Source organism: Perognathus longimembris, chromosome 10, assembly GCF_023159225.1.
Source record: "Perognathus longimembris pacificus isolate PPM17 chromosome 10, ASM2315922v1, whole genome shotgun sequence".
NCBI lineage: Eukaryota > Metazoa > Chordata > Mammalia > Rodentia > Heteromyidae > Perognathus > Perognathus longimembris.
In genome coordinates, this window is record NC_063170.1 from 49,104,490 (window position 1) to 49,132,197 (window position 27,708).

Below are 27,708 nucleotides of genomic sequence, written 5' to 3' on the forward strand. Positions count from 1 at the left end.
TTAGTGTCCTGAGTAAATTAAAGATCTATTGTTCCAGGAAATATATGTTGATCCATCTTAGTCTGGAATGAAGTCTTTCAATAATCCATGGAGTACTAAAAATAAAATCATCTTGGACGGATCACACTGTTTTACCTACTAGTTGAAATACTCTGTGTTTCTACTACTACTGTATACCAGTAATATTCAGGGTTCTAATTTCTCCACATCCTTGCTAACACTTATTTCCAGTACAAAAAAGTGACAGCCACTCTAGCCAGTTGAAATGATACTTGGTGGTATTTTTAATTTTCATTTCCCTAATTATTTAAGCATCTTTTCATTATGTTGTTGGGTTGTAGGAGTTCTTTTTATGTGTTAGAATATATCATATAAATATATATGAAAATATTAGCAAATTTTTCTCCCATTTTACAGATTGCTTCATTTTCTTTTTTAAAAAAATATTTATTGTCAAAGTGATGTGCAGAGGGGTTACAGTTTCATATATAATGCAGTGGGTACATTTCTTGTATAACTTCTTACCTCCTCCCTCATTTCCTCCCCTCCCTGTCCCCCTTTCCCTCTCTACCCCATGAGTTGTTCAGTTGGTTTATACCAAATGGTTTTGTAAGTATTGATTTTGGAAAAAAATATGGAATGCTTCACGAATTTGCATGTCATCCTTGCACAGGGGCCATGCTAATCTTCTCTTCATCGTTCCAATTTTAGAAGCGAGCACTTGTTTCATTTTCTTGATCATGGTTTTTGATGCAGTAAAGTTTTTAACTTTGATGAAGTCTAACACATATTTTGTTAAAGTTACTATAGTGCTTTTTTGGTGTCATGTCTATGAATATTATAAAATCAAAGTCTGAAGATTTATCTCTTTTTTCCTTAGATTTTATGGTTTCAGCTCTTCTATTTGTTTTGAGTTAATATAATGAATACATGACTGCAGTAAGGATCTAACTTTATTCTTTTGTATGTGAATACAAAGTTGTTGTAAATTTGTTGAAGAGATTATCTTCTCTATGTTATGACAATTACTTGGCTTATATGTCAATAAACTGAGCATTTAGATCCCAGGCCCAAAGTCCAGGTGTTCCACATTGGCCACTTGCCCTCATTAGCCAAACAGACATGGAAAAGTGCAGAGAAACATTTATTATATGGTAGCCATGGGAAGACATTTTCAGCCTCCTCAGAGGTACAGACAGGTTAAGTAGGCCTCAGGTTAAAGGCACAGGTATGGCCTGTTAGATCATTATTTTAGTCCCTGTCTCTGGAGGAATTCTAGGGAATTTGTTATTGCTTTAACACTGGAATGGGAACAGGGAAAAGTTGCCCGGAAGGTGGTCTCCTAAGGTTGTAGATGTGTTTTTAGGCAGGCATTTTGCTACTTGAACCATGCTCCCTACCCTGGCTATGTTTAAATATGGCATTACTTGTTGGAGGGGAAGTTTGCCTCTTGCCACAAGATAATTATTGGTGATTCCCTATTCTTCTGAAGCTTAAAGTGGTTGTAAAGTGACCACAGCCAGGGCATAGCCCAGATCAAAAAGAATAGATGCAAACTGAAGGGGCGGGAGGTTAATGTCTAGCTTTTTGTTAATGTACAAGCCATTGCAAAACCATTTTTGAAGTTACCTCTTGCAGTATAAAATTGTTTTAAATACTGTAGCTTTACATTAAGTTTTGAAATGAGAATTTCCCAGTTTATGTTCAAGATTGTTCTGTTTAGGTTCCTTTACAATTCCACCTGAATGTGATATCAGTTCTTCCTTTTTAAAACTATTTTTTTGTGAAGAAAGCCACTTTGAAAAAAATTTAATAGAGATCTTAATGGAATTTGTAGTTACCTTAGGTAATGTTGGTATCTTAATAATATTGGTTCATGAATATGGGCTATTTTTCCATTTACTTCAGTCTGCTTTACCTCTTTTATAAAAATTGTTATTATAAAGGTGATGTACAGAGAGGTTACAGCTACGTAAGTCAGGTAATGAGTATATTTCTTTTTGAACAGTGTCACCTGTTCCCTTGTTTTCTCCCAGTTTTTCCCTCTCAATCTCCTCTCCCTGCTTTAACACTTTTTAGGAATATATTATAGTTTTTAGTATATAGTCTTTAGTATCATTGGTTAAGTGGAAATAGTTTTTATTATTTTTTATAATGTTTAACCATATACAATAGATTTCTTCAGAATAAAACTGTGAGTCTTGAAATACAGATATTCATGACCCATTTTTGTGGGATCTATTGACTCCTGGGCATTTACAGTGAGATGATACCCCTTCTTGGACTAGGGTAGTTTGTTATCAATGGGAACTTTAAATGCAACTTGACTTTGTAAGAAGTGAATATGCAACCTTAAACTGATCATATTTTAATACAAGGATGCACTCATCTGACCTGGAAATGAAAAGAAAGGTGAGGAATATTTAACATAGTAGTATTAAATATAAATGTTGCTATTACTAAATACTTTAAAAACTAAACCATTCTGTTTCTTTTTTTTTTTTTTTTTTTTTGCCAGTCCTGGGGCTTGGACTCCGGGCCTGAGCACTGTCCCTGGCTTCTTTTTGCTCAAGGCCAGCACTCTGCCACTTGAGCCACAGCGCCACTTCTGGCCATTTTCTGTATATGTGGTGCTGGGGAATCGAACCCAGGGCCTCATGTATATGAGGCAGGCACTCCTTCCACTAGGCCATATCCCCAGCCCCGACCATTCTGTTTCTTGAGGAAAGTAAATTGGTGTTCTGCTGTGGATAGATCAAAAGTGTTTCTCTGAATTTCACTTTGTGTGACTTTAGTGTAAGATATTTCAATTCCATGGGCCTAATATTCTTAAGCCCCTCTTACTTCAGTGAATCTACTAAGGCTAGATGTGGTAGTTTTAGATTGTTTTGAAGCCATTAAACAAAGTAATTACTTCACATTTCTCAACACTCAACAAAAAATTATTGAGGCGACAATGAATGAATAATTGAATAAATAGCCAACTTCTAGTTCACTAATTCATCAAACATTTACAACAGGTACAAGAATACCAAGTAGAGATATGCTAAGAGATAAAACTAATGTAGAAACTTGGTTTATGCCTTCAAAGTGTTCTCAGTATGGAATTATAACTTTGTCTTCTTCTTGCACTTTTGAACATAGTACATTTATTCTTTACTACTGATACTTTTGAACTGAACTGTAAAATCAGGAGATCTATAAAATTATCATTGCTCTGACATAAATCTATACTTAATGGATCATTTGCTTTTTGCCTTCTCTCCTTTTTCAGGTTTTTATCTAATTATCTGCACATACATACCCTGATTTTTATTTTAAACATGGAATGGTATGAGTTAATTAATAATTCAATCATACAAATACTTAAAAATGGCAGTCTTTGTCTCCTCAGGGGTGATAAACGTAATAATCTAAATTGAATAGGCATGCTTTATTACTTTTCTAGCATAAGACGTCTTCTGGGCAAGTAAAAACTGGTTAATTTCTTGTTGCAAGTTTCCAATAACTCATTTTCTATTATATCCTATGGTGTAAATAGAAAAAGCAAAGAATAAGGTAAAAGGTCCTACCTTGAGTGAGATTAAGAACTTCTAAAATGAAAAGGCAGCAGTTTATATAAGCTCAGAGTAATAAAAAACAGCTCACTTAAGTATTTCATACATTATTTTAACATCAAATCCCAGTAAGAAATACGTGAAGTTTTCTATGATAAATATCTCCAAATTGTGGCTACTATGTCTTTGCAGAGGAAAAGTAACTCCTCCTTTAATAAGAAAGACAAAAGGACAACTCTTACTTCTTATAATACAGACATCTTAAACACAGCCAGTCACCAAATCTGGTATTCTGATTCCATGACATCTTTTGTATCTTTCTTAAAAAACAAAAAACAAATAAAACCCAACTCCACTCTCTTCTACCATCCCATGATAGGTAGCATACTAAGGTAATTAAAGCCCTGTTGGTGGGTGAAATTCTGGTTTTAATAAGTAACATTTGTATGACATTGGTAACATTTGAGTTCCTTGTTCCTCAGCTTCCTAGCCTATGAAATAAGGATAATAGCAACATCCATTTTCACTTGTAATGGGTCTACAACAATGCCTAGATTTAATCAAGAGTTAAGGCTGAAATCATTACCAGCATTAACTATCATTAACACACTATTATTACCACCTCAACCTCTACCACCATCAATCATCATTATCATGTATATACTGTCACAACCTTGGATCAAGGATACTCAATTTTCCCTATACTATGTTATTTTTGTTGTTGTTGTTGTTGTTATTGTCATTTGTATAGTTGCCTTCTTTAGGACCTCTTGGGTTGTTAACTTTTGTAGTGCCTGTGATTACACACAGCATTCTGAGAAGAATCATGTTCTACATTTTCATGTCATCCAAAGTTTACATAACACATTATTACAACTTCTACCTTGCCATGTATCATACTGAACTTCATTTTCCTTGAACATGTCAGTTCCTTCATGCCATGCTCTCTTCTGTGCACCTTTCCTCTATTTTCCTCTCTCCTTCCTCCTTCCCTCCCTTTTTCCCTCTCCCAGTCTTTCTCTCTCTCAAACACACAGACACAGACACATTCACACACTTAGACACATATACACACACACTCAAGCATGCACCAACTCTTCTTCCTGAAATGATTTCTCTTTTTATTGCCTCATTTTGCCTTCAAGATGAAGTTTTGAAAGTTAGTTTTCTGGGTTAGTATATCTAAAAGTCATGTACAGGCATATATTGATCTAGAAATAATTTTCACTAGTCTACAGTAAAAATGCTTCATTCTGAAATTATGGCCTTTACTGTTTTTCGTGTGTGTGTGTGTGTGTGTGTGTGTGTGTGTGTGTTTAACTATCATTTCATTTAATGAACAGAATAATTGTGGGTTTTCTTGTTATATTTTAAGCTGATTTGGTGAAGCCAAATGTTGGCAGCTTTATGGTGATCTTCAAGTTCTATCTGTCTGTCTATCTCTCTCTCTCTCTATCTATCTACCTACCTACCTACCTACCTACCTACCTACCTACCTACCTATCTATCTATCTGGCAGAAGATTGAACTTAGTGCCTCAAACATGGTAGGCAAGACTCCTTTAATTTTTCTTAACTTGACCTGCCTGGGAAATACAAGTGCTCACCAAACATTTTTCCCCAATAAGGGATGCCAAATTTTTTTCCACTGTTAATTTAATCCCACAGTGAAATCATCGCCAGGTATTATAATAGGCCTTTACATGTAAGTTTCCTTGCAAGGCTTGAGCTTCTTAAAATGGACTGTGTGATCCCAGAAGACAGACAAAGGTTTGCCATTTACATGTTGCATTACAATTCATATATTTTCACATGTATTTTAAATTATATATATATTTCTTATCTTGAAGAATTTTTACAAAGTGGCTTCCATTCAGCATCTTTTCATATATATATGTATATATATATATGTTTGTCTTCACAATGATGGTGATGGAACAAAACACAAGACACACATAAACCCACAAAGTTGGCATGGACTCTGAAAACATTAATCTGTGTTTTTGGCTTGACAATACCCATTTCACATACATGTCTTCACTAAGAATAAACTAACAATATTCTTTTCTAATTACAGCACAGTTATTATCCCCATTTTGCTGAGGAAACTGAACCAGAAAAACACAGTGAGTACATGTAAGTGCTACAAACTAACCTTAGACATACATAGCATATAATCCATGTTACCCTGAGTTAAGCCATTCAGTATGTGATTCTGTATATGTTTGGCAGAGTGAGCTTATGGCAACTCCCTTTACTGTCTGTCCACTTAATTTTTCTGTAAGCCTAAAAAGTGTAAGAACGAAGTCCTAAATAAAACTTGTGTATGTCCAAGCCACATGATATATTATGACATTTCCTATGCAGCTTTTTGCATTCTTGGAGTTGATCACTGATTTGTTTTTTCATGGTTATCCCACATTCTAATATGATCTTCTCCCAAACTCCCCATTAGTACTGTAAAATCATCATTACTTTTATCTCTATTCTCAAACACATCATACTCTGTCAGATACATGCATTTTCCTTGAGACTTCCCTCCTGAAAGCCTCTTTTTGTTTGCTAAACTCTGGACTCAACTTGTGTTCTGCAGGAACTCTCCACGCCATCCATCACATTCCATTAATTATAATTCTGGAAATTCCCTTTGCATTTTTTTGTTTTGTTAAATTGCTTTTGCTTCTAAAAGAACATATATTCCCTTTGATTTTCTTTTGAGTGAATTATTTCTTGGCTCTCATCTAGTTCTTTTTCCTAATCAACTTTTTTGTTGCAGTGGAGAATATCTTCCAGATCTTTTCTGAGTAAGGACATCACATATTTTTTTTAGGTCTTGTATCTTCAGTCTGCATTGGTAGAATTCTAGGTTGAAAATAATTTTACATAGACTTTTGAAGGTACAATTTCACCTAATGTTATTATGAAATGATATTATTATTATCTCATTCCCAAACCTCTGTATATGAATTGTTTTTAAAAAATTCTAGATGCTTAAAGAATTTTCTTTTTAACCTTCCATTTTTGAAATTTCACAATGATAAGACTTTTGTATGGAGTGTTATGGGATATTTATGATAAGCTATATCAGTTTGAAAATATCTTTACATCAGTTTAGGAAAATCTAATATTCTTTTGTTTTCTCTGGTCTCTGATCTTGGAATCCCATATTACTTTAATGGTGGGCTTGAGAGACTAATTTTACTACCAACATCTCTATCATAGTTTCAGTCTTTTAGGCTTCTCTATTTTACTTTTTAGTTCTATGTCTATGCAGGAAAAAATATCTTGAGCCTAAAAATATCTCTATGGGTTCCAAAACAAAATATCCAACATTCATTCAGAACTTCAGCAGACCAAAAGACAAGAATAGACAATAGGAATAAACCTATAGGAGATTGATTTACTGAAATGATGAGCTATAAGTTACAACTTTGATTAATATTGTTGGGGATTTAGTTTGGCCTTGAAGGGGGAAGGGTGACGAGAGCTCCCGAGATGAGACGCTGCCCTTCCCCCAGCCCTGGGACAGTGTGGAAGGTAGTCACTCCCACCTTCCGGCTTCAACCAGAAGAGAAGCAAAGCAGCCCCCGCCTCTCGGCTCAGCCACGTGTGTGTAATGGTGGAGACCCGGTCCTTGGGGGGCTGTGGTCTCCACCCATAGAGGAAGTTCTGTGACATCACCTGATGGACAGTCCTTTAGCCAATCATTAAGATCCAGTAGCCCCTCTCCTCTGTGGGCCTCTGGGGATATAAACTGTTAGCCCCTCCCTTGAATAAACCAGAATGTCCCTGAGGCTTTCTCCGGGACACCCACACGCCTGTGTCTTCCTTGGCTGGCGGGCATGGGGGTCTCCCGACTATGTGTCACCAGATGCTACCCGTGGACTCCACTATCGTAGTTATTTCCCTACTGGCCAGGGGGATGTGAGAGGGCGGTAGAGGACCACACATGGAAGAGGCAGAGAAGCCCAGGACCCCCCCCCCCACGTGGATGGGGGGTAAAGCGAAGCCTGGCATAATATAACTGAGAAATTTTAAAATAAGATGGAGAATTTCATCTTAGGAATGGACACTACATAAAATAAAATTTGGAAATCAAAAAAGTATTCTAACTATAGGATAATAGAATATACGATCATTTAGTTCCTAGATACTCCAAAAATTCTTACACAGATGCCCCAAGAAAAATGTAGAGGATCTTTCTAGTAGAATTATTTGTAGCAACCTAAAAAGATCTGTTCAAAATTAAATCTGTCCACATAATTGTTTGTAATTGTTTTGTATATCAACACAGATGAATCTCATAAGCAATTGTTTTGTGAAATAATATATATATAAAAGTATACATACTATATGATTCAACTTCCACAAAGGTAAAAAAATAAGTAAAATTAATCTGATAGAAGTAAGGATAGAGGTTACTTTTCAGGAGAGGGGAGAGGGTCATGACTAGTAGGGGACATAAACAAGGCCTATAGGATATATATATATATATATATATATGTATATATATATATTTCTATTTTTGACTTGCGTGTTGCTTATACAAACATGTTCACTTTGTGTTAATTCCTCAAACTGTAACTTGCAATTTGTGCATACTCTATATTTATATTAAAAGTTTCTATCAATTAAGATATATTTTAATGAAGTATTTGTTGAAGTAAGGCATGAACAAATTATTTTATAGATGTAGTATCTGTCATTAACTGGGAAAAATTCCCTTCCATATCTATTTTCTTTTTTTTCCCCTACGAGTATTGGCATTTATTAGGGACCTGATAAACTTGAGTTCAGAAATTCTCTGGTTCAGTTTCTCCAGAGAAAAAATTTTCTGCTCTCTAGTTATACAGAATTAGAGATGAAACTTGGAGTCCTATAAGTAAACTAAACTTAATTTTAACCTCTATTATTCTGGCCATGTTCCTTACCATATGGGGGCTACAACTTTATAAACTCTTGGCATAGTTTTCTGTAAGCCTGAAGGATTTAGCTTTCTTTGCTCTTCTAAGTCACTCCTCAAGTCTATGAAACTTATCATTACCTTTGGATGATGTTGCCTCATCTTCTATAGTTTTCATCCTGATTTTTTATTCCTATATCATAATTTTAGTGGGATTAAGGAAGGATCAGAGATTAAAATGTCTATGTAACTTGCTATATTTGATTTACCTTTTCTTTATAGTTATATTGATTAGGTTATAAAATCTACCCACCAATGATGTAGACTATAGATATTCCTGTACATTTTGAAGCTTTTTATTAGCTGAATTCTCTTTTTTGAATGATTTTTTCACTTTTACTAATATCTTGGAATCCTACTATGATAGAGGACTCCGTGGACTGATTTCTAATGGACTAATTTTGAATAGTGTTAATATTTCCATCATACTTATCTTTTATGCTTATTAACTTAATTTTTTTGGTTCTATGTCTATAGAGGAATAAGATACAATGCAGAGTCTTGAAATAGTTCTATAGTTTCTGATAATATCTAACATCAAACTTAGGGAGAGTCTGAGTACTGGTGGTACATCCCTATAATCTTAGCTAGTTAAGGCTGAGATATGAAGAACTGGGATTCAAAGCCAGCTGAGACAGAAAAGTTTGTGAGCCTCCCTTTACTAGCCTCTCTAGCAGTAAATACCTAGGTTTAATAGATCAGGCAAAGTCATGTCAGACTTCATTAAGAAGCATGAAGAAGTTGATGTCCACTTCTGATGAAGGTGTCAAGGAAGTACACATCCAGTGTTCAGGGATGCTATAAATAGAAATTCTGGAACCTATAAGTGGCAATGTGGCTTTTGGAGTCTGCATAGTTGCAACAGATAAGTGGAAAGGGATGTTATCCCAAGAACAGTTTTGTGGTGAAGATGAATTTTTTCTTGGTTGTATATTTCTGTGTGTGTGTATGTGTGTGTGTGTGTCTGTGTGTCTGCATGTGTGTGTCTGCATGTGTGCTGGTGCTGAAACTCAGGGCCTGGATGTTGTCTCTGAGCTTTTTTGCTTAAGGCCAGTGCTCTACTACTAGACCAACAGCTTCCAGCTTTTGGGTGGTTAACTGGAGATAATAGCTTCATGGACTTTCCAGTCTAGGCTGGCTTCAGAATACAATCCTCAGATCTCAGCCTCTTGAGTAGCTAGGACTATAGATGCAAGCTCCTGGCACCCGGCTTTGGTTGTAGATTTTAAGCCTGATTTAAGAGAGCCCTAGATGAAGTAAGTTATCTTTTCTCATTCAACCACCTAGGATTCTGTTATTTACTACTAAAAATCCTAAATCAGAGGTTATGTTTTGATAAAAGAAAAACAAAACGAAACCCACAAACGAAGACTTGAACACATTTCTGAGAGTCAGCTTTAGTAAAAACAAACACGAAATCTAGGATTGAAGAAATTTGTGAACAAATTTTTCGAGCAGACTTAAAAAAATCAAATCAAATTGTTCCCATGCTCCTGTACGCTCCCAAAAGCATAACTAATGTTAAACATATCAGGGAATTTAGAAATCTTGACTGCAAACATACCATCTTTATCAGCAGTGTCTTGAGGCTTTGATTTTAAGGTGAAGATCTTCCGTAACTTACAGTTTGCAGAAACAATAATCCCATCCAATGACTGGAAAACTGCTCCCTTGAATATTTCACTGGTGAATGCAACCAAGTCAATACACAGATTGCACCACTGAGAGAGAGAAAAGCAAAAAGAGTATGTAGCTACCTTTTATAATCACATACAAAATCACATGCAAAAACAATCCAAAATTGAGGCAGTTTTCTAGATCAACTAGCCCCAAACCAATTTTCCTCTATCCTTAGCTTAAACTTAAAAAATGCTTTGATGTTTTCTCCCCAGAAACTGTCATAATATAAACTATACACTGGCCATCTGGCTACAGAGTTCTCATTACAAGACAAGGTTAAGACAGCTTTGGGAAATAATTCTGTATTTGTAGACACTATGCTGGTTGGAAGCTAATTGCAGGTGCTTTAGATCACTTAAGTCTTGAAAATCAGGGATAAGTAGCCAATTGTTCCTTTGAGGGGACTAATTTCATCACAATTAGCCACTTAGGCTTGATATTAAAAAAGGCATGGATGAAATTAGAGGCTTGTTTAAATGGTAGCCAATGCTGTCTACTTAAAACTAATTAACCTACTATACAGAAATAGATTGTTCTAAAGAATTTATAATTATGCCTTGTATTTGCCAGGTTTAAAGTGTTCTTGAAGGGACCAATTTCTGCCCATTAAACAATTAGATCTCTTAATACTTCATCAAATGAATCTCAAAATGACTTGAGTTAAAAGAAAAGGAAATACTCCTGTGGTGGGAAATGACACCTTTAACACTGTAGGAGAAAAGTAGGATAAGAATTTTTTAAATTAAAACAAAACTAGTATTAAAATTCATGTTTCTCTTAAATAGCAGCCTCTACCATTATTTGTCTAAAAGGTCACATAAGTCTATTATGTAATTTTTTTAAGGCAAATCTTTCCTATGAAGAAATGTCAATTTTAATATAGAGGTGAGCCTGTCGTTTCCACAGCAGAAAAGTGAGAGTTTACAGTAAACTACTGACTTATATTTTGAGAACGTTTCAACAGTAAAACTATATTCCCAGGCCACAAGGATACCAATGGTCTCTTTGGGAGTAAAGATCTTGGAGTAAGCAGAGGCAGAAAGCAGGATTGAGTATCATGTAGTTATCAGGAGGATGGTGGGGGTGGGGAGTGATACACATTTTGTGAGACAGGCCAGTGGGCGAGGTTTGAAAGACATGGAGGATCAGGAAGAAAACCTGGTATTCCATAGGGCAGATGTCTCCATGGTCCTTGGAAGAAGAATATTCAAAGACTGAGCACTCTGAAGTTTGATTAAGCTTGGAACAGGAAATGTTCTTGAGGAGGTCTGTGAGGGAAAGGGTGAGGCTGAAAAATAAAGAACTTGGAGATACAGAAAGACTGAGTCTCTGTCAGCCTTCTAAGCATCAAGTGAGAAGCGTTGGCTAGAAATGGAGATGAAAAATGAAATATAAAGAACAAATGCCATAGGGTAGAATGCCATGGCTTGGTGAAATCAGATTATAGGGTATGGAAGTGTTGGGCTTTTGCCCAACAATAAAATATTATTATGTTAACATGACTGTTGGTTTATAAATCTAGTTTCTCACCCTAAAAGACTGACATCATACTCCAATCCCAATTATTCCCTTAGGTTTTCCCATCAGTAAGTTCCTTTATTCTTCACCTCCATACACTAAGTACTTATTCATGTTTAAAGGTGACAGATACTGGTACCTGCTTGTACTTTTTAATCAAAGGAGGATCTATGATTTTTTTCTCCCAACATTTCTGCCTATTGATACTCAAGTTAATAAATGTATAACTTCAATAAGTAATAAGTGTGTAGTTTCAATAGTCTCTATATTCCAGACTTTATTTTTATAAGCATTCCCTAGGATTGAACCTGTTGTTTAACATATCCAGTGAATCTTTCATTTCATATTTTGCATTTTTTGGTTCTGTAATGCTGATTTCATAAGATTATTTTTATTGAGGGTTTGCATTCATATTTTCCTTTAAATTCTTGAATATATTTATAATGTTTGGTTTAAATCCTGTGCTTCCTCATCTTGTTGTGCCTGGGTCTGTTTCTTTGTCTCATGGCTAGCAAGTCATATTTTATTTTCTTTCTCTTTTTGATAGTAGTGGGGTTTGAACTCAGTGCCTCACACTTGCTGGGCAGTTGTCCTACCACTTAAGCCACTCTTCCTAGCCCTTAGTTTTCAGACAGGATCTCAAATTTTTTCCTGTGTAACTCCAGACCTTAATCCTCTTAGTCTCTATGTTGTGCAGATGGGATAACAGATATATACCACCATACTCAGCTCACTCAAAGTCATGTTTTCTCATTTTGAATATTCTGGGTGAACACTATGAGTGCTAATGTTGTTGAGCTTTGGACACTGGGGTTTGAATTCAGGGCCTTGCTTGCATTTGCTATTGCTGGGAAGATACTCTACCATTAAAGCCATTTGGCTTTAGATATTCATGGCATAGTGTTTTACATTCATGACAGAGTTGGCCTACACTGTGATCCTACTTTCACTTTCTTTGTAGAAAAGATGATAGGCATATGCCATCACGTCCAGATACTGGCTGAGATGGGGTCTCCCTAACCCTCTCCTCTACCACATGCTGGCTTCAAAACATAATTTTCCTTATCTCTGTAGCTGCGATTATAGGTATGAGCCACCACACCCAGTCCTGTTTTCTTTCTTGAAAGTCTTAAATATTGTTCCATCAGGAAAATTAAAGTTGTTTGCAATGATTTCCAACCCAATTAACGAAGTCCGGCATTTTCCTTTAGCAGCAGTGGTGTTTACCACAGCCCACTACCAGCGATATTTCACACATGTGCCTTTTTTTTTTTTTTTTTTTTTTGCCAGTACTGGGCCTTGGACTCAGGGCCTGAGCACTGTTCCTGGCTTCTTCCCGCTCAATGCTAGCACTTTGCCACCTGAGCCACAGCGCCCCTTCTGGCCGTTTTCCATATATGTGGTGCTGGGGAATCGAACAGAGAGCTTCATGTGTAGGAGGCAAGCACTCTTGCCACTAGGCCATATTCCCAGCCACACATGTGCCTTTCTTGTAACATTATAATCCCCATCAGGAGAAAGACCATGTTTTAGATTCTTCAAAGCCAACAGTATCTTGCTTGGGCATATGATTTAAAAACAGGATGATCCTAAAGCTGGCTGAACAGCCTCTTTTCAAACTTCTTTTGAACTAGTTGTGGCTATGTAAGCATCCCAAACAAGAAGAGGAAGGTACAAGACAATTCTCCCTTCCTCAGATACCTCCAACACCCATGTTAGATGGACAGATAAGTAGAAAAAATGATATTTAGAAATGACATTCACATAGATAAGATGGAACATTCATAAACCCTCAAAGAAGTACCACAAATATTGTAATGAATTCTAAGCTAGAAATGTCTCTATTAAGAGACATTCTGTGATTGTAGCTAATATGTATCTCTAAATGCCCTTACATTTGACAAATCTGCCTCCTTCATTCTCGTTCAGTGATACTGAAGAAATTAAATACTGTTAAACTCTTAAATTTCCAAATCATTGGCCATATAGAAAACATCATGATCTTTGATAAGATTCCAGGGTGTAATAAAAACTATAAAATATACCATCAGTCATGGTTCAAAAAAGCAACTTCTAAAGAGTATTTTACCCATTTAAATGAATAGTAAAAGTTACTAAAAGGTTTGGCACTGTAATTTACCATATGACATTATCATATCTCTAATGAATAATTTACTCTAAATGACATCTTGAACTTTCTTATTCAAATAAAATTAAATTTATTGTATATTAATCCATACTTTGGTAGACAGCTGTGATGTTCATCTGACACCATTGGTAGGTATCTAAAGTTTTATTAAGATATTCAGTGAGGTCTGACTAAGTAGGCACTTCTTTTGTTTAACTGACAGTTCTTAATTTAAAAAAAACACTGTACCACTAAAAACTGAAGTTAAATGTATAAATTTTTATAGTTGTTAGGGTAAATGTTCATAATAAAATAGTATAAAATAATTTTGAAAGGTTAATATTTAAGAGTAATTACAAGAGAAAGTAGATAACATATACATATTCCCATTGGCATGGTTGTAAGAATATTAGCTTGTTGCCTATCTAAAATACATAGCTAAAGAATCAAGGAAAGAGGACTCTTGGCAGATACCTTCTAAATCAGGGGTTGCAAACTAAACACTTAGAGAAGCTATTCACGTAAATTAACTGAGTGAAGCAGGGTGATCTGGGTCTACCTGCACTTCTTAAGAGTGGAGAGGATTCAAGTTCACAAAGAATGTTCAACTCCCTTAAAAGTATGCAGTTACCATTCAGCTAAAGCCAATGGCTTGTTGGGCTAGAAATCAGGCTCCTTGCAAATCTGAGGTTTTCCAAAGAAGTCAGAAATCAGGAATAGTCTGCAATCTCCTGATTTATAAATGTTAGCTAAAGTGTTCTTAGAATGCTGCTTTGAGATTTACTACTAAAATATCCACATTTCTGAAGGACAGAAAAAAGTGAAGAATGCACTGAGAAAAGTAGAAAACTAGTGCCAACGATCACACTGACACCTGATCACCTGTGGCACAGTGATCACATATGGCACCTGGATGGGGGAGAGGTTGGGCCCTTCTACTGATCTTTGTAGAAAATACCTAAAAAAAGAGCAATCAGCTTTAATTTAATAGGGCTGGCTGTGGATAGCATATATCCAAAGTGGAAAGGAAGGACCCTCTGCTACCATGTATACTTGCTAGATTGGGAAAGAAAACGAGAGCAAGTCTTTCTTAATACGTATTTGAATACTCCTGAACATTTGTGGAATTACCAAGCATATTTAGGAAGCTTATGTAATTTGGCTATGAAAACTTAACATTTTATCTCCTATGTTAGGATTCATGTGAAGACCTGTGAATATATTCAACATTTAGAGAGTACTTCCTATATGCCATATATTGATACGAACTGGAGACCAAAGCAGAATATTACAATCTTGTAGTCTAATGGGGGAGACAGGCAACTAAGTAAGTGATGAAGTGTAGGGTGGAGAAGTATTACAAGAATAGTAAAACTGTGAATGGCAATGACAAGCTGTTCCCCAAATAGCTAATCTGCAGAAAGTATGTGACATAGGGTTTCCTGGACTAAGCAACATTTAAAGAGCAAATGGCAGTTATAGTCCTAACTTAGTTTGTACCCCATGCCAGACGCTTTCCTACAAAGCCTTACATTTATTAAGTCAGATATCACCCTCCCCCAGAAACCTTGATGGGGAACACACTTCATTATCTGCACTTCAGAGATGAGGAATATAAGCACAGGAATTATTACAGAAGCATGTGTCAGAACTCAGATTCTACATTCTCAACCATGTTATATAATTTACATGTTATATATTTAACAAAAAACAGTTTCAAAGCTAGGCTCTTTGTTGTTACTTTCATAATATGTATCATATACATGAGACAGTTTTATTTATATATGACTGTACATTTGTGACATTGCTTCATATTCATTCCTCTGCCACTACCACCTATTCTTCACTAATTTAATCTGGACAATGATCTCCTCACCTTCATTTTCTATACTTTCAAATAATAATAGATTATCATTAACAAAATAATCTACCCAAAGTACAGAACCAATTATGTATTCCTTCCTGAATTCAAAAGCTTTCATGGGTTCTTCTCTATCACAGTGGTTCCCAAAGAGTGGAACATGCACCATTTGTCAAATGACTGGAGTAGCATTATATAACTCTGGAACATAGAATACAAATTTCCCTTTATCAGTTTCCTTTCAGTCTTTCTAACTGTGCCAGGGAAAAAGCTTTCACATGTATCTGATTTTTGTTGAACTCTTTTTAATGAAAAAAAAGTCACACGACAGAGCCTTCAACACAGTGTCATCATGGGTAGCTACATAGTACAATGCTGTTGTTTGAGCTAGGGAAGGAATCCAAAGCCTTGCACATACTAGGCAAGTACTCTACCATTGAGCTACCCTTCCAGCCTCACTCTTTTCTTTTTAGTATATTTATATTTTATTTTTGGAAAGTCATATTAACTTTCCATTTACAAAAGTGATATAAAGCTTTCTTTTAAAATAAATTTAAGCAATTTAAATAAATTTGCTGTTTTTGTTTTCTTCTTGCCTTGTTTGTTCATTTTTATGTCTTTGGGAGTGTAAGAGGGGAGCACAGAAATGGAGGAACAAAGAGTGAACAAATGCAGCAATGGTACTCACTGGATGCTAGGTTGAAAATGAACTATACAACTTGTGGGTCAGATGGGAGGGAAAAACGGAGAGAGCAAGGGAAGGGGTGACATTGTTCAAAAGGAAATGCACTCTTTGCCTCACTTATGTAACTGTAACCCCTCTGTTTTTAGCATTTTCAAATAAAAATAAAAACAATGAAAGTTATTCCTGAAAAATATAAATAAATTTAAGCAACAAAGTGAGTTACTTAAAAGGAATGAATTAAATACGTACTAGAAGTGATGGTGTAGAAATGGATGTCAAAGTAATAAAGGTTTGTCAGCTGAACCAGGACCTTTACAGGTTACACAACAAGCCCCAAATCTCCAATCTCTATCAAGTTTTTATATTGTATGACTGGTGTTTTTAAATCTGGTAACAATGGTTTCTCATTCTTTTTTTGTTTTTCTTTGCCAGTCCTGGGGTTTGGGAATCAGGGCCTCAGCATTGTCCCTCTTCCTTTTGCTCAAGGCTAGCACTCTATTTTTTGAGCCACTTCCAGTTTTTTCTGTGTATGTGGTGCTAAGGGATTGAACCCAGGGCTTCATGTATGCTAGGCAAACACTCTACTGCTAAGCCACATTCTTCTTTCTGCAGTCTGCATGTGCTTTCTTTTGTCCCACTTTCTTGCTTGGCTTCCCATTCCTTCCTGTGAAATCTCATAGTCCTTTCCTGTCCACACTAAGTGCTAATTTCAGAGTCCCAGTAGCACCTTCTTTCTCCACTGTGCTTTCTATAGTGCCATTATAATATCCTCTCACCTAGTAGATTTCAAGGGAGAGGAAGGAAGGGCACTTAGCCATGTGCCTCGCTCACAAAGTAGGCCCACATTATTAATACTTACTGAATTGAACAATTTAGGCAACATTCTACGATACTTACAATTTTGCGCTTGATCATGAAGAGTGGGATTTTTGCATGAAGAGGGGTTGAAGACAGTTCCTTATGGACTGTTGATAAATACAATCTTCTTTTGATATTCCTTAAATCAGTAATTCTGACAAAAAAGAGAAAAATTCCTATCAATTTAATTACCACTTCTTTGGATAATCATCAAAATGATCTAATTTATTATACAGACCCTGTCCAACAGGGTGTTTGAATACACAATTTAAAAATTGCCATTTTCTTTGAAGAGTAATAAAATTTCTTCCTTAAATTCAAAGTGCTCACAAGGCAGAATGTATAAATTTACTTAATATGCTAATTTATTTCTGTACTCTACACTAGATTTCCATAGTTCTCCAGCCTATGAGAAAAATTCAATTTGTATGAACTGAGAAACTGCTAGCCTTTAATAACCAGGCCTGTTCCAGGCCCTTAAGCTTATGTTATCTTGGGACATACTGTCACCTACTAAATAGGAAAACATTATGGGTTTCTTTCCCTAAAATGCACCTGTCATTTTATATAGGCTCTTAGTCTTCTTAGAGACAGGCACAAAACACTGACTGTCGGTTTCACTTCCTAAGCACATATCTTCCAACTAGAATTATAATACACAAGTTTATTGCTCACTATTCAGGTCAACCTGCAGTGATACCAAGGACACTGAATTTGAACATCTTTAATAGATTTAGACCACAGCCATGATCACAAAGATTAGGTTTGCTTCAAACTGATAAAGGCTCATTTTTATATTCTGCTTCTTTTAGGTCTCAGAGGTAACAGAGCAAGCTGAAAATCTCCAAATCTGTTTCAGGCTGTCGTAGTACAGAATTAATGCAGCTGGAAAAACCCTTTTTCTCTGAGAATAAGTAGCATTTTGTCCTCATGTTTAGAAACTGTTTAGATATACTACAGTGCTAATTTTCTATAATTAACAATGCCCTAAGGAGTCACTTAATTAAATCTCACTGTCAATATTTATAATATAATTGACTATTTAAAAAATCAACATAGCCCTTTCTGTAGCCCATCTTGGCCTCCTCCTCCCCACTTCTATTCTCATTATTTCCTACATATCTTTTCATGGAAAATCAATCATCAAATAGTGTTAAGAATTAATAGAGTAAAAAAATTGGTGAGATGACTTCAGGGTATACTGCAATCTAAAATTTTACCCCCCCCACTATTAATAATCATAAATTCACTTAAAAAGCAAGAAATCCTTTCACCTACCCCATCATATCTAAGGCTTGAAACACAAAAGTACCAATGAGGGAAACAATGGAATCTATGTTTCTTTGGGTTTGGCTCACTTCCCTTAATATGATTTTTCCCAAGTCTTTCCATTTCCTTACAAATGGGGCAATGCCATTCTTTCTGATGGAGGCATAGAATTAGATTGTGTATATATACCACATTTTCTTGATCCATTCATTTACTGAGGGGCACCTGGATTCGTTTCATATTTTAGCTATGGTAAATAATGCTACAATGAACATGGTTGTGGTGGTAGCTTTAGTATGACCTTGTTTGTGATCTTTTGGGTAAATGGCCAGAAGTGGGGTTTCTGGGTCATAGGGGAGCTCTATGCTTAGTCTTTTGAGGAACCTATATACTGCTTTCTAGAGTGGTCAAACAAGTCTAGTCCTAGCAGAGGATCACAATAGCTCTATAGCTATGTACATATGATCATATAAGATGATGCTAAGTAAAATGAGCTTCAAGATATGAAAATGAGGTTTTTTGTTATTTTTAATGTACTATGTGAAATTCTTTCTTTTTTTCTTTCATTTTTCTTTCCTATGGTTTATCCCCTGTTGTCAATGTATTTAATTTTGGTACCCTGGGTATTGTATATATGTTTAACTGAATTAGAGAAGGAAAGGGGAACAACAAAATGGTGAGACAAAGGATAAAGAGAAAACCAATGCAACAGCAATACTCACAAGACAATATGTTGGAAATTAACTGTACAACTTTGGGGGGGGGTTGGGAGGGAGGAAGCTGAGAAAAAATGAGGGAAGGGGTAACGAGTTTGACAAGAAATGTACTTACTACCTTATGTATGTAACTGTAACCCCCTGTATATCACCTTGACAATAAAATTAAATTAAAAAAACACAAAAGTATCTACACCATGACAGTATTATGCTTGGATATATAAGTAAACACAATACTTCATTTCAACATATGTATATGTGCTAGGTCTGCATGTACAATGTACATGAACAATGTGCTAGGTGTGCACAGATAGTTTACTAATGAAGTGTAGGATGAAACACACGTAAAAATATATTGTTATTAGGGATGATATTAGGTATTGTTTATAGAAAGTGCTAATTAAGGAGAAGAGCAGGATATAGTGCCTCAAGCCTATAATCCTAAGTGTGGGAGGCAAGCCTGGCCTTGGAGTGTATGCTGCTGCACTAAGGGACATGGCATGACAGCACACTGCATGCCTAATACCATGCAGAACACCACTGTGTGTTGTTTGCCCCGGGTCACGAGCTCCTCAACGACAGGTACCACCATACCCTCCTCATTCTTGAGAACTGAGCTAAAGAACCTGGTAAACAACTTAATCTTTAAGGTAATAAGTTATATTGGGTTGCTAGGGTGAGTAGGGTATTGTAATTAGTTGAAAAAAATGTATATTGGCTGCTGTGCTTCTGCAATAAAGTAGACTTGCTTGCTCCTTAAGACCTGTCTCTGATGTCGTGATTCGGTTGCCCTTATCCCCCAAGGACCACCTCCAAGGAAGGAACAACACCTAGGTACTTGAATGGCAGAGACTGAGATACCATAGTACAACGCTAGTCCAGGCAAAAAATGTGAGACTGTATCTCAGCCAACAACTGGGTGTGGTGGCATGTGCCTATCACCCCAGATACAGGGAAGGACAATATGTAGACATGATGACATATGCCTGTTATTCTAGCCACCCAGAGAAAAAACATGTAAGAAGATCACAGTCCAGAAGTTGGTTTAGGCATAAAGCAAGACTCTAACTAAAAAAATAACCAACACATGAATATTCAAGTATAGTGTCTATTTGGCTAGTGTGAGGCCCTGAATTCAATCCCTAGTACTGAAAAAGAAAGTTCTGACTAGTGCATGGAAATTAAGCAAAAAAAGGAAGTATACTAGCCAAAGACTTATCTGGGACCTGATGCTATCAAAAGGTTTTTTGCGTATAGGAATGAAACTACATAATTTTATTTAATAATTTAAGACTGAACCCCAAGCAGAATAATGTTTAAGTCATATAACTGTCACATAACTGGCCAATGGGACTATAAAAACATTCATTCATCCATTCACATTCATACTGAGCTATGAAATATTTCTTGGAATATTCCAGTGATATAATGATAAAGATAAAGTCTCCTGAGTATTTATTTTAGAGGAAAAAAAGCAGGTGAAAAAACACAAAGAGACAATATATAAAAGGTTAAAACTAGAAGGTACCAAGAAATGATCTACTTTACACAGTACTGATGGTAATATTTATACCAGATAAGGAACATGACAGAGAGAAGGACAAAAGCCAAATCTTGAAAGTCGTTTATACCAAAGTAAGAATTGTTCACAATTGGAAGTGAGCACAGGGCCCACATTCTTCCTTTCATGATTAAGATATATTATAAAAAGATGGTCTTGCTTCATTACTGGAATAAAATTTGTACAAATTTAGTGTTCATTTAAATACAGATAATATGTAATATGCATATGATACACTACATACTTTATATATTGGAAGTATACCCAGGTTTACTATCTGGGTTTACTAGAGTAAACCCAGGGCCTTGTGTATGCTAAGCAGGTACTCTGCTGTGCCATACCTCCAACCCCTTATATTCATTATTTTCTTAGTGGTATTGTCCTGGTGCTTGAACTCAGAGCTTGGTTGCTGTCCAAAGGCTTTTTGTGCTCAAGCTAGTGCTCTACCACTTGAACCACAGTACCACTTTCAGCTTTTTGGGGGAATAACTGGAGACAAGAGACTCACTAACTTTCCTGCTTGGGCTGGCTTCAAACCACAATCCTCAGGGATAGGATTACAAGCACGAGCCACAGGCACCCAGCTTTAACTTTTAATTTGAAACTAAATTCCAACTTAAAGAAAATTATCAAGCACTGCACATAAAAGAATTCTATGCACTTTATATTCATGTATGGGGATACATGAAATCAGTTTGCCATTACTTACACTTGTGCTTTCCATATTCTTAAAAAAAAAATCCTCAAGGGCACGGTACTGGCATTTCCTGGGCTGTGGTAAGGACTCTGTGGTGGAGGGCATGACAATGTCAAAAGACTATATAGGAGAAAGAGATTAATTTCCAGCGAAGAAGCTAGAAGACAATCCATGAATTGGGCTCTTGTAACTTACTTTTGCAAGTGCTAACAGTCTCACAAGATCTACCTTAATCCTTTCTGAAGGTAGCACCTCAATACTCTAAGGACCTCCCATTAGGTGTCATCACTTAAAGGTCCATGCAATGTCCCAAATCAAACTATGTTCTAATGATAGCAACCATATGTGTATATATGTACATATATATGTAAATATATACATATACAGCCATTATACGTGTGTATACATACGTATATACATATTTGTGTGAAAGAGATCCTCGCATGCTCACATACACAGACACTATTATATGTATGTATGTATGTATGTATGTATGTATGTGTGTATGTATGTATAAACACAAACATACATGTTTGATGATCTATTTTTGGACTTTCTATTGATATATTTTTCAGTGATTCATTTATTCTTTCTTATACCAATAATACACTATTTTGATAAGTAAAGAAACTTCAATTTTATTTTGTTCAAGATTTATTTAGACTTTACTTTTCCATATAGATTTTAGAATCCATTCATCATTTCCTATTTAAAAGTCTTTGAGAGTTTATTGGCTGTGTTAAATTGAGTCTAAAGATCAATTTTAGGAGAACAATATTGAACCTTCCAATCCACTAACATGATATGTATCTCCATTTATTTAGGCCTTATCTAATTTTGCAAATACTGTTAGAGTTTGCATGCTAGAAAGCTTATATATCTTTTGTTAAATTATATCTAAGTATTTTGTTTTATTACACAATTGAAAATGAATTTTCTAACTTAATTTCTGGGACATTTGCTACTAGTATATAGAAATACAATTGATTTTTATATACAGATCTTGTTTCTTGTGACCTTGCTTAATTCAATCATGAGTTCCAGTAGCTGTTACATATATTCTGAGAATTTTCTATATAAACAATCATGTCCTTGCTGACCGAAAGGCTGCTTTACTTCTTCCTTTTCTGTCTTTATGTCTTTCATTTATTTTTTCTTGCATTACTGCACTAGTGCTAGGTCCTTGAACATATACTAAATAGAAGTGATGAGAGTAGACAGCCCTTGCCTTGTTCCTGGATAACTGATGAAATATGACCTTCCTACATCCCTACTAAAGATAATATCACACTTAGGTTTCTACAATCAGCTGAGACTGTTCTTTTATATTCAGTTCTATGTCTACTTTTTCAGAGTTTCTTTAAAATCAAGAAAGGGTACAGAATTTTTCCATATGCTTTTTCTGCAGTGATAATCTTACTGTTTTTTTTCCCACTTGTATTATTGTAGAATTATCTAGGTGATTTTCAAATGTGATATATTCAGTTGACCCCATAAAATGATTTGGGAATGTTGGGTGCCAGTGGCTCATGCCTATAATCCTAGCTACTTAGAAGGCTGAGATCTAAGGATCATGGTTCAAAGCCATCCCAGGCAAGAGAGTCTGTAAGACTCATCTCCACTAAACTACCAAGAAAGCTGGAAGTGGAGTTGTGGCTCAAGTGGTAGAGCCCTAGCCTTGAGCAAAAGAAGCTCAGGGAAGTGCTCAGGCTCTGAGTTCAAGTACCAGGACCAAGATCACCACCCAAAAATTATTTGAGAATGTTTTATTCTCTTTGTAGAAAATGCTTTGTTTAAAAAAGTGCTAATTCATTAAAAATGTTAATAGAACTCACCAGTGTCTGAAATTTATGAGCAAAGACTTTTAAAATTTTACTTTATTGTAAAGGTGATGTACAGAGGGGTTACAGTTACATAAGTAAAGTAACGAGTACATTTCCTGTTGAACAATGTTACTGCCACCCTCCTTTTCTCCCACTTTCCCTTTTCCCCTGGCTCCCCTCCCTCCTAAGTTGTAAAGTTCATTTCCAACAGAGCATCTTGTGTTTCACTGCTGCATTGGATTACCCTTTGTCCTCTGTCTCATCATTTTGTTATTCTCCTTCCCTTCCCCAAATCAGATAAATAATATATATATATATATATATATATATATATATATATATATATATATATATATATATATATATGACACAGGGCTACCAAAACCCAAAACTGTGACAATAGGGATAAACCAAAGGAATAAAAACCAAAGAAAGAAAATTCACACACTACATTAAAAAAAAAAACCCAAACTTTTTTGTTTCCATATGTTGGAGTTCATTTCAATTAGCACCATTTTATATGGTCATATGTACATAGCTACTGATTAATTGTGATCCTCTGCCAGAACTATTGTAGACATATTCTAACGATTGCAAATGAGGGAAACCATGGAGTTTATGTGTCTTTGGTTCTGATTTACTTAATATAAGTGTGGAAAGACTTTTGCTTACAGATACAATTTCTTTAATGGACATAATTTATTAGGTTAATTTTTTCAAAGCAACAACTTGGCTGTGTAAAAATTCTGTACTGTTTATTTTTTCATTTTATTGGTTCTTGATTTATATCGATCATTTCCTTTCTTCTACTTATTTTAGGTTAAATTTGTTCTTTGTTCTTGCATTAGCTTCTTAAGGTGAAAGGTTTGATAATTTATTTTAAGCCCATCTAATCTGGACCTTTAAAATTATAAATTTAATTCTATGTACAAATTAGTTTCTTCCCACAAATTCTGATAAGCAGTGCTTTAATTTTAATTAAATCTGAAATCTTTTTTTTACTATATCTTAAGAGTTCTACTTTGAATCCTGGGTTACTTAGAAACACGCTACTTAAATTCCAGAAATTAATGTCTTTTCTACATGTTACATTGTTACCAACTTTAATTCTATGATTGTCAGAGAATATATTTTGAAGTTTCCTTTAAAAAAATCAACTAGTAAAACTTATTGAATATCTCCTTTAGAAATTCTTTTGGCTCCATTCTGAAGTCCAGTTTTCCAAAAAGTCACAAATCTGTGCCTTCCAACCATCATCCCAAATGAAGGCTTTTCTGAAAGGATTATTTTGCAGCTAGTAAGACTGGGGTGTAATCTGTCACAGTGCACTAATTTATCTAAAGAAAAACTTTTACCAAGTATCAAAACTAATTCCAGTATCTACTTTCTGAACCACATGTTTCCTTTTTTTTTTTAAGTTGAGTAGTAATTATAAATGCAGACTAGGTTGATTTTTCCTCCTGGGAAGAAAGTATTTAATAGCTGATGACTGAAACTCCTCCTCTACAGTGTGTTGGCTCGACATGGCTTATATTTGCATTTTGTGTGTGAATGTGATGATTCTTTTCTATTGATAAATTCTCCCTTCATATTTGTAAATAGGCTATGATGTGAAAAGTAAGAAGAGATTTGATTGTATGATTGTAGAAAAGGATGAGAAATGGGAGGGCAACATCTAAACCCCTATGATTAACCAGAACGTGGGCAGCAGTTTGACCAAATTATTGCATTTATTCTTCCCAACAACTCTTTGAAACAGGACTTGCCTCTTACCAATATAATGATAACATTCAGAGGTCTTAAGAAACTTGGTCAAGGCTGCATAGCTAGTAAGTGGCACAGCCAGGAAGTCTCCAGACTGAAAAAAGTCAAGAGGAATAATGGCAAATTATAAGTCTATTGAACAATTCCAGAAGTTAGTAACTGCCTGTGGGGCTTGAGTTCATGACCTGGGCACTGAATTGAGCTTTACTTGTTCAAGGCTAGTGCTCTACCACGTAGAGCCACATCGCCACTTGTGGTTTTTTTTGGTTGTTAATTGGAGATTATAATCTCACAGACTTTCCTGCCTGGGCTGGCTTTGAACCACAATCTTCAGATCTCAGCCTCTTGAAAAGTTAGGATTATATCTGTGAGCCACCAGGGCCCAGCAGCAGTTAGGTGTTTTTGAAAGATTACATACTTACAAGGAAGAAAAAGGAGAGCAGCAGGACTGTAATTAATTTACCAGAAGACACATTCTAGAAAAAAATGACCAGCAAAGCTCCTTATAAACACAACTGACTTCCTGACAAACACCCTAATGGTATTTATGAGAGGAAAAAAAATTTAATGGAATGCTTTTTGTACAACATATTCTGATCTGTCTAGAACTGCTTACGGCAAACAAACTAGAATCCATGAGCTTATGGAGTCATGGCTGCCTAGAATATATCATATAACCTATAAATGTATAAAATGACTCAAATAGCTATCTTTGGATAAGTGATACTCCCTCTGGTATTGCTTGGAGAACTCATCTGTTAAATCTGAGTTGAAGTACATTTAAAAAGAACTGGAGAGCTGCAATAGCATTTCCAGATCTTTCTCTGCTTCAAAATTTATATCCTTAGCCAGCGCCAGTAGCTCATGCTTTTGATCCTAGCTACTAAGGAGGCTGAGATCTGAGGATCACAGTTTGAAGCCAGCCTGTGCAGGAAAGTCCATGAGACTCTTATCTTTAATTAATCACCACCAAAAAGCTGGAAGTGGACTTATGCCTCAAGTGGTAGAGTACTAGCCTCGAGTGATAAAGCTAAGGGACAGCTCTTAGGCCGAGTTCAAGTCCTAGTACCGGCACAAAAAAACTGTATCATTGGACTTATTAATAAAACTCAGTACTAGGCTAAGATGCCCTATTCTCATGATTCTCTTTGGCAATCCAATTTTTTGAAACTGTATGATACTGCCTCCTTAAGAAGCAGGCCTTCAATAATAGAGCCTGAGGTAAGGAAGTAGGTGTGAGTAGTCTGAGAGCTGATTCCAAGAAAACAATAAAAGTGTATACAACTAGTGATAATTCTGTTTCATCAGGACTTCTGGAAACATATACATATATCCCACAGGACTAACCAAGTGAAGTGACTGACTGAAGTGTAGAAGGTGGGAGCACCTAAGTCGTTGACTCCCAATTCCCAAAGGGTAAGGGCTGAAGCCCCAATTCCCCAACATATCCTTGTGTGAAATGGGTTCTCAGAGCACCAAAGAAGTTCCTAAAGTGCACTGGAACAAGTTTGTACCAAATTGCCCAGTGTACCTGCAACTGACAGCAGAGGTGGGTCTAGATCAAGCAACATTTTTTTTTCTTTATTGTCAAAATGAAGTACAGAGGGGTTACAGCTTCATATGTAAGGCAGTGAGTACATTTCTTATCCAGGTTTTGGGGATTTGAATCCTGGCTTCATCACATCAGCTATATGATACTGTGCCTCAGTTTCTTCATCTATAAAATGTGGAAAATAATAATGACCCAGAGGACTGGTTTAAGAACTGAATTAGTGAATAGCTGAAAACATAATTAGCAGAGGCCTGACACACAGGAAGCCTCCTAAGTGCCAACTTTCATCAACCTGGGTAGCTGTGAATTATTTAGTGAACTCTGGATTTTTTTGACTTTCGATTTTCTTTCTTTTTTCTTTTTCCAGTCCTAGGGCTTAAACTCTGAGCACTGTCCCTGGCTTCCTTTTGCTCAAGGCTAGCACTCTTACCACTTGAGCCACAGCACCACTTCCAGCTTTTTCTGTTTATGTGGTACTGGGGAATCACGCCAGGTAAGCACTTTAGCGCTACGTCACATTCCCAGCCCCGACTTTTAATTTTCTAATAACTAAAACTTGAGTAGCTAATACATGGCCACAAAATCATCTACTGATGGCACAGCCTTTATATTGGAAAGCAGAAGTGGGTGGGATTATAGACCATGACATGTTTCATTGTGCTGCATTGAGTCTTGGTTAAAACAAGGGCAGCAGTGTGGGCATCAAGTAGGATGGTAGCTATACTACATTTATGCTGCCAGTGTGTAACCTTCTCAAGGGCTGAGTCCTGGTTTATCATGTGTTTCTCGCAGAACAGGGTTTAAAGGTTTGCAATTAATTAGGAAATAGTGATAAGTTGTCTTTTTGGAAATTCTACTGAAGTTATGTATTTGACTATTGACTGAAAACCTTATATATTTACTCATTGCTAAACATGGAAGTAGACACTGGGGATACCACAGAGAATAAAACAAACTTCCCATCCTCATGAAGCAACTATTCTGTTGGAGAAATTAGTAATAAGATAGTAACAAGATAAGTAATAGATATGGAATGCTCGCTGCTAGTAAGGGCTGTAAAGAAAGCTAAAACTCACA

The 27,708-nt window shown here is 35.9% G+C and overlaps 1 protein-coding gene and 1 non-coding gene across 4 annotated transcripts in view; both read right to left on the reverse strand.

Annotated features, from left to right (window-relative positions):
• The window catches only part of Cfap20dc (CFAP20 domain containing), a 197,492-nt gene that overhangs the window by 107,100 nt on the left and 62,684 nt on the right, over nucleotides 1-27,708 (reverse strand). For all 3 annotated transcript variants that reach the window (XM_048356061.1, XM_048356059.1, XM_048356058.1), the window contains exons 5-6: nucleotides 17,289-17,403; nucleotides 10,084-10,240 (exon numbers count right to left, since the gene is read on the reverse strand). In XM_048356061.1, the coding sequence (XP_048212018.1) occupies nucleotides 10,084-10,240; nucleotides 17,289-17,403 (272 nt within the window). The remainder of the gene's footprint in view (nucleotides 1-10,083; nucleotides 10,241-17,288; nucleotides 17,404-27,708) is intronic.
• On the reverse strand, nucleotides 629-735 carry LOC125358930. Its single transcript, XR_007212448.1, has one exon. It is a non-coding gene; the product is annotated as a U6 spliceosomal RNA (small nuclear RNA).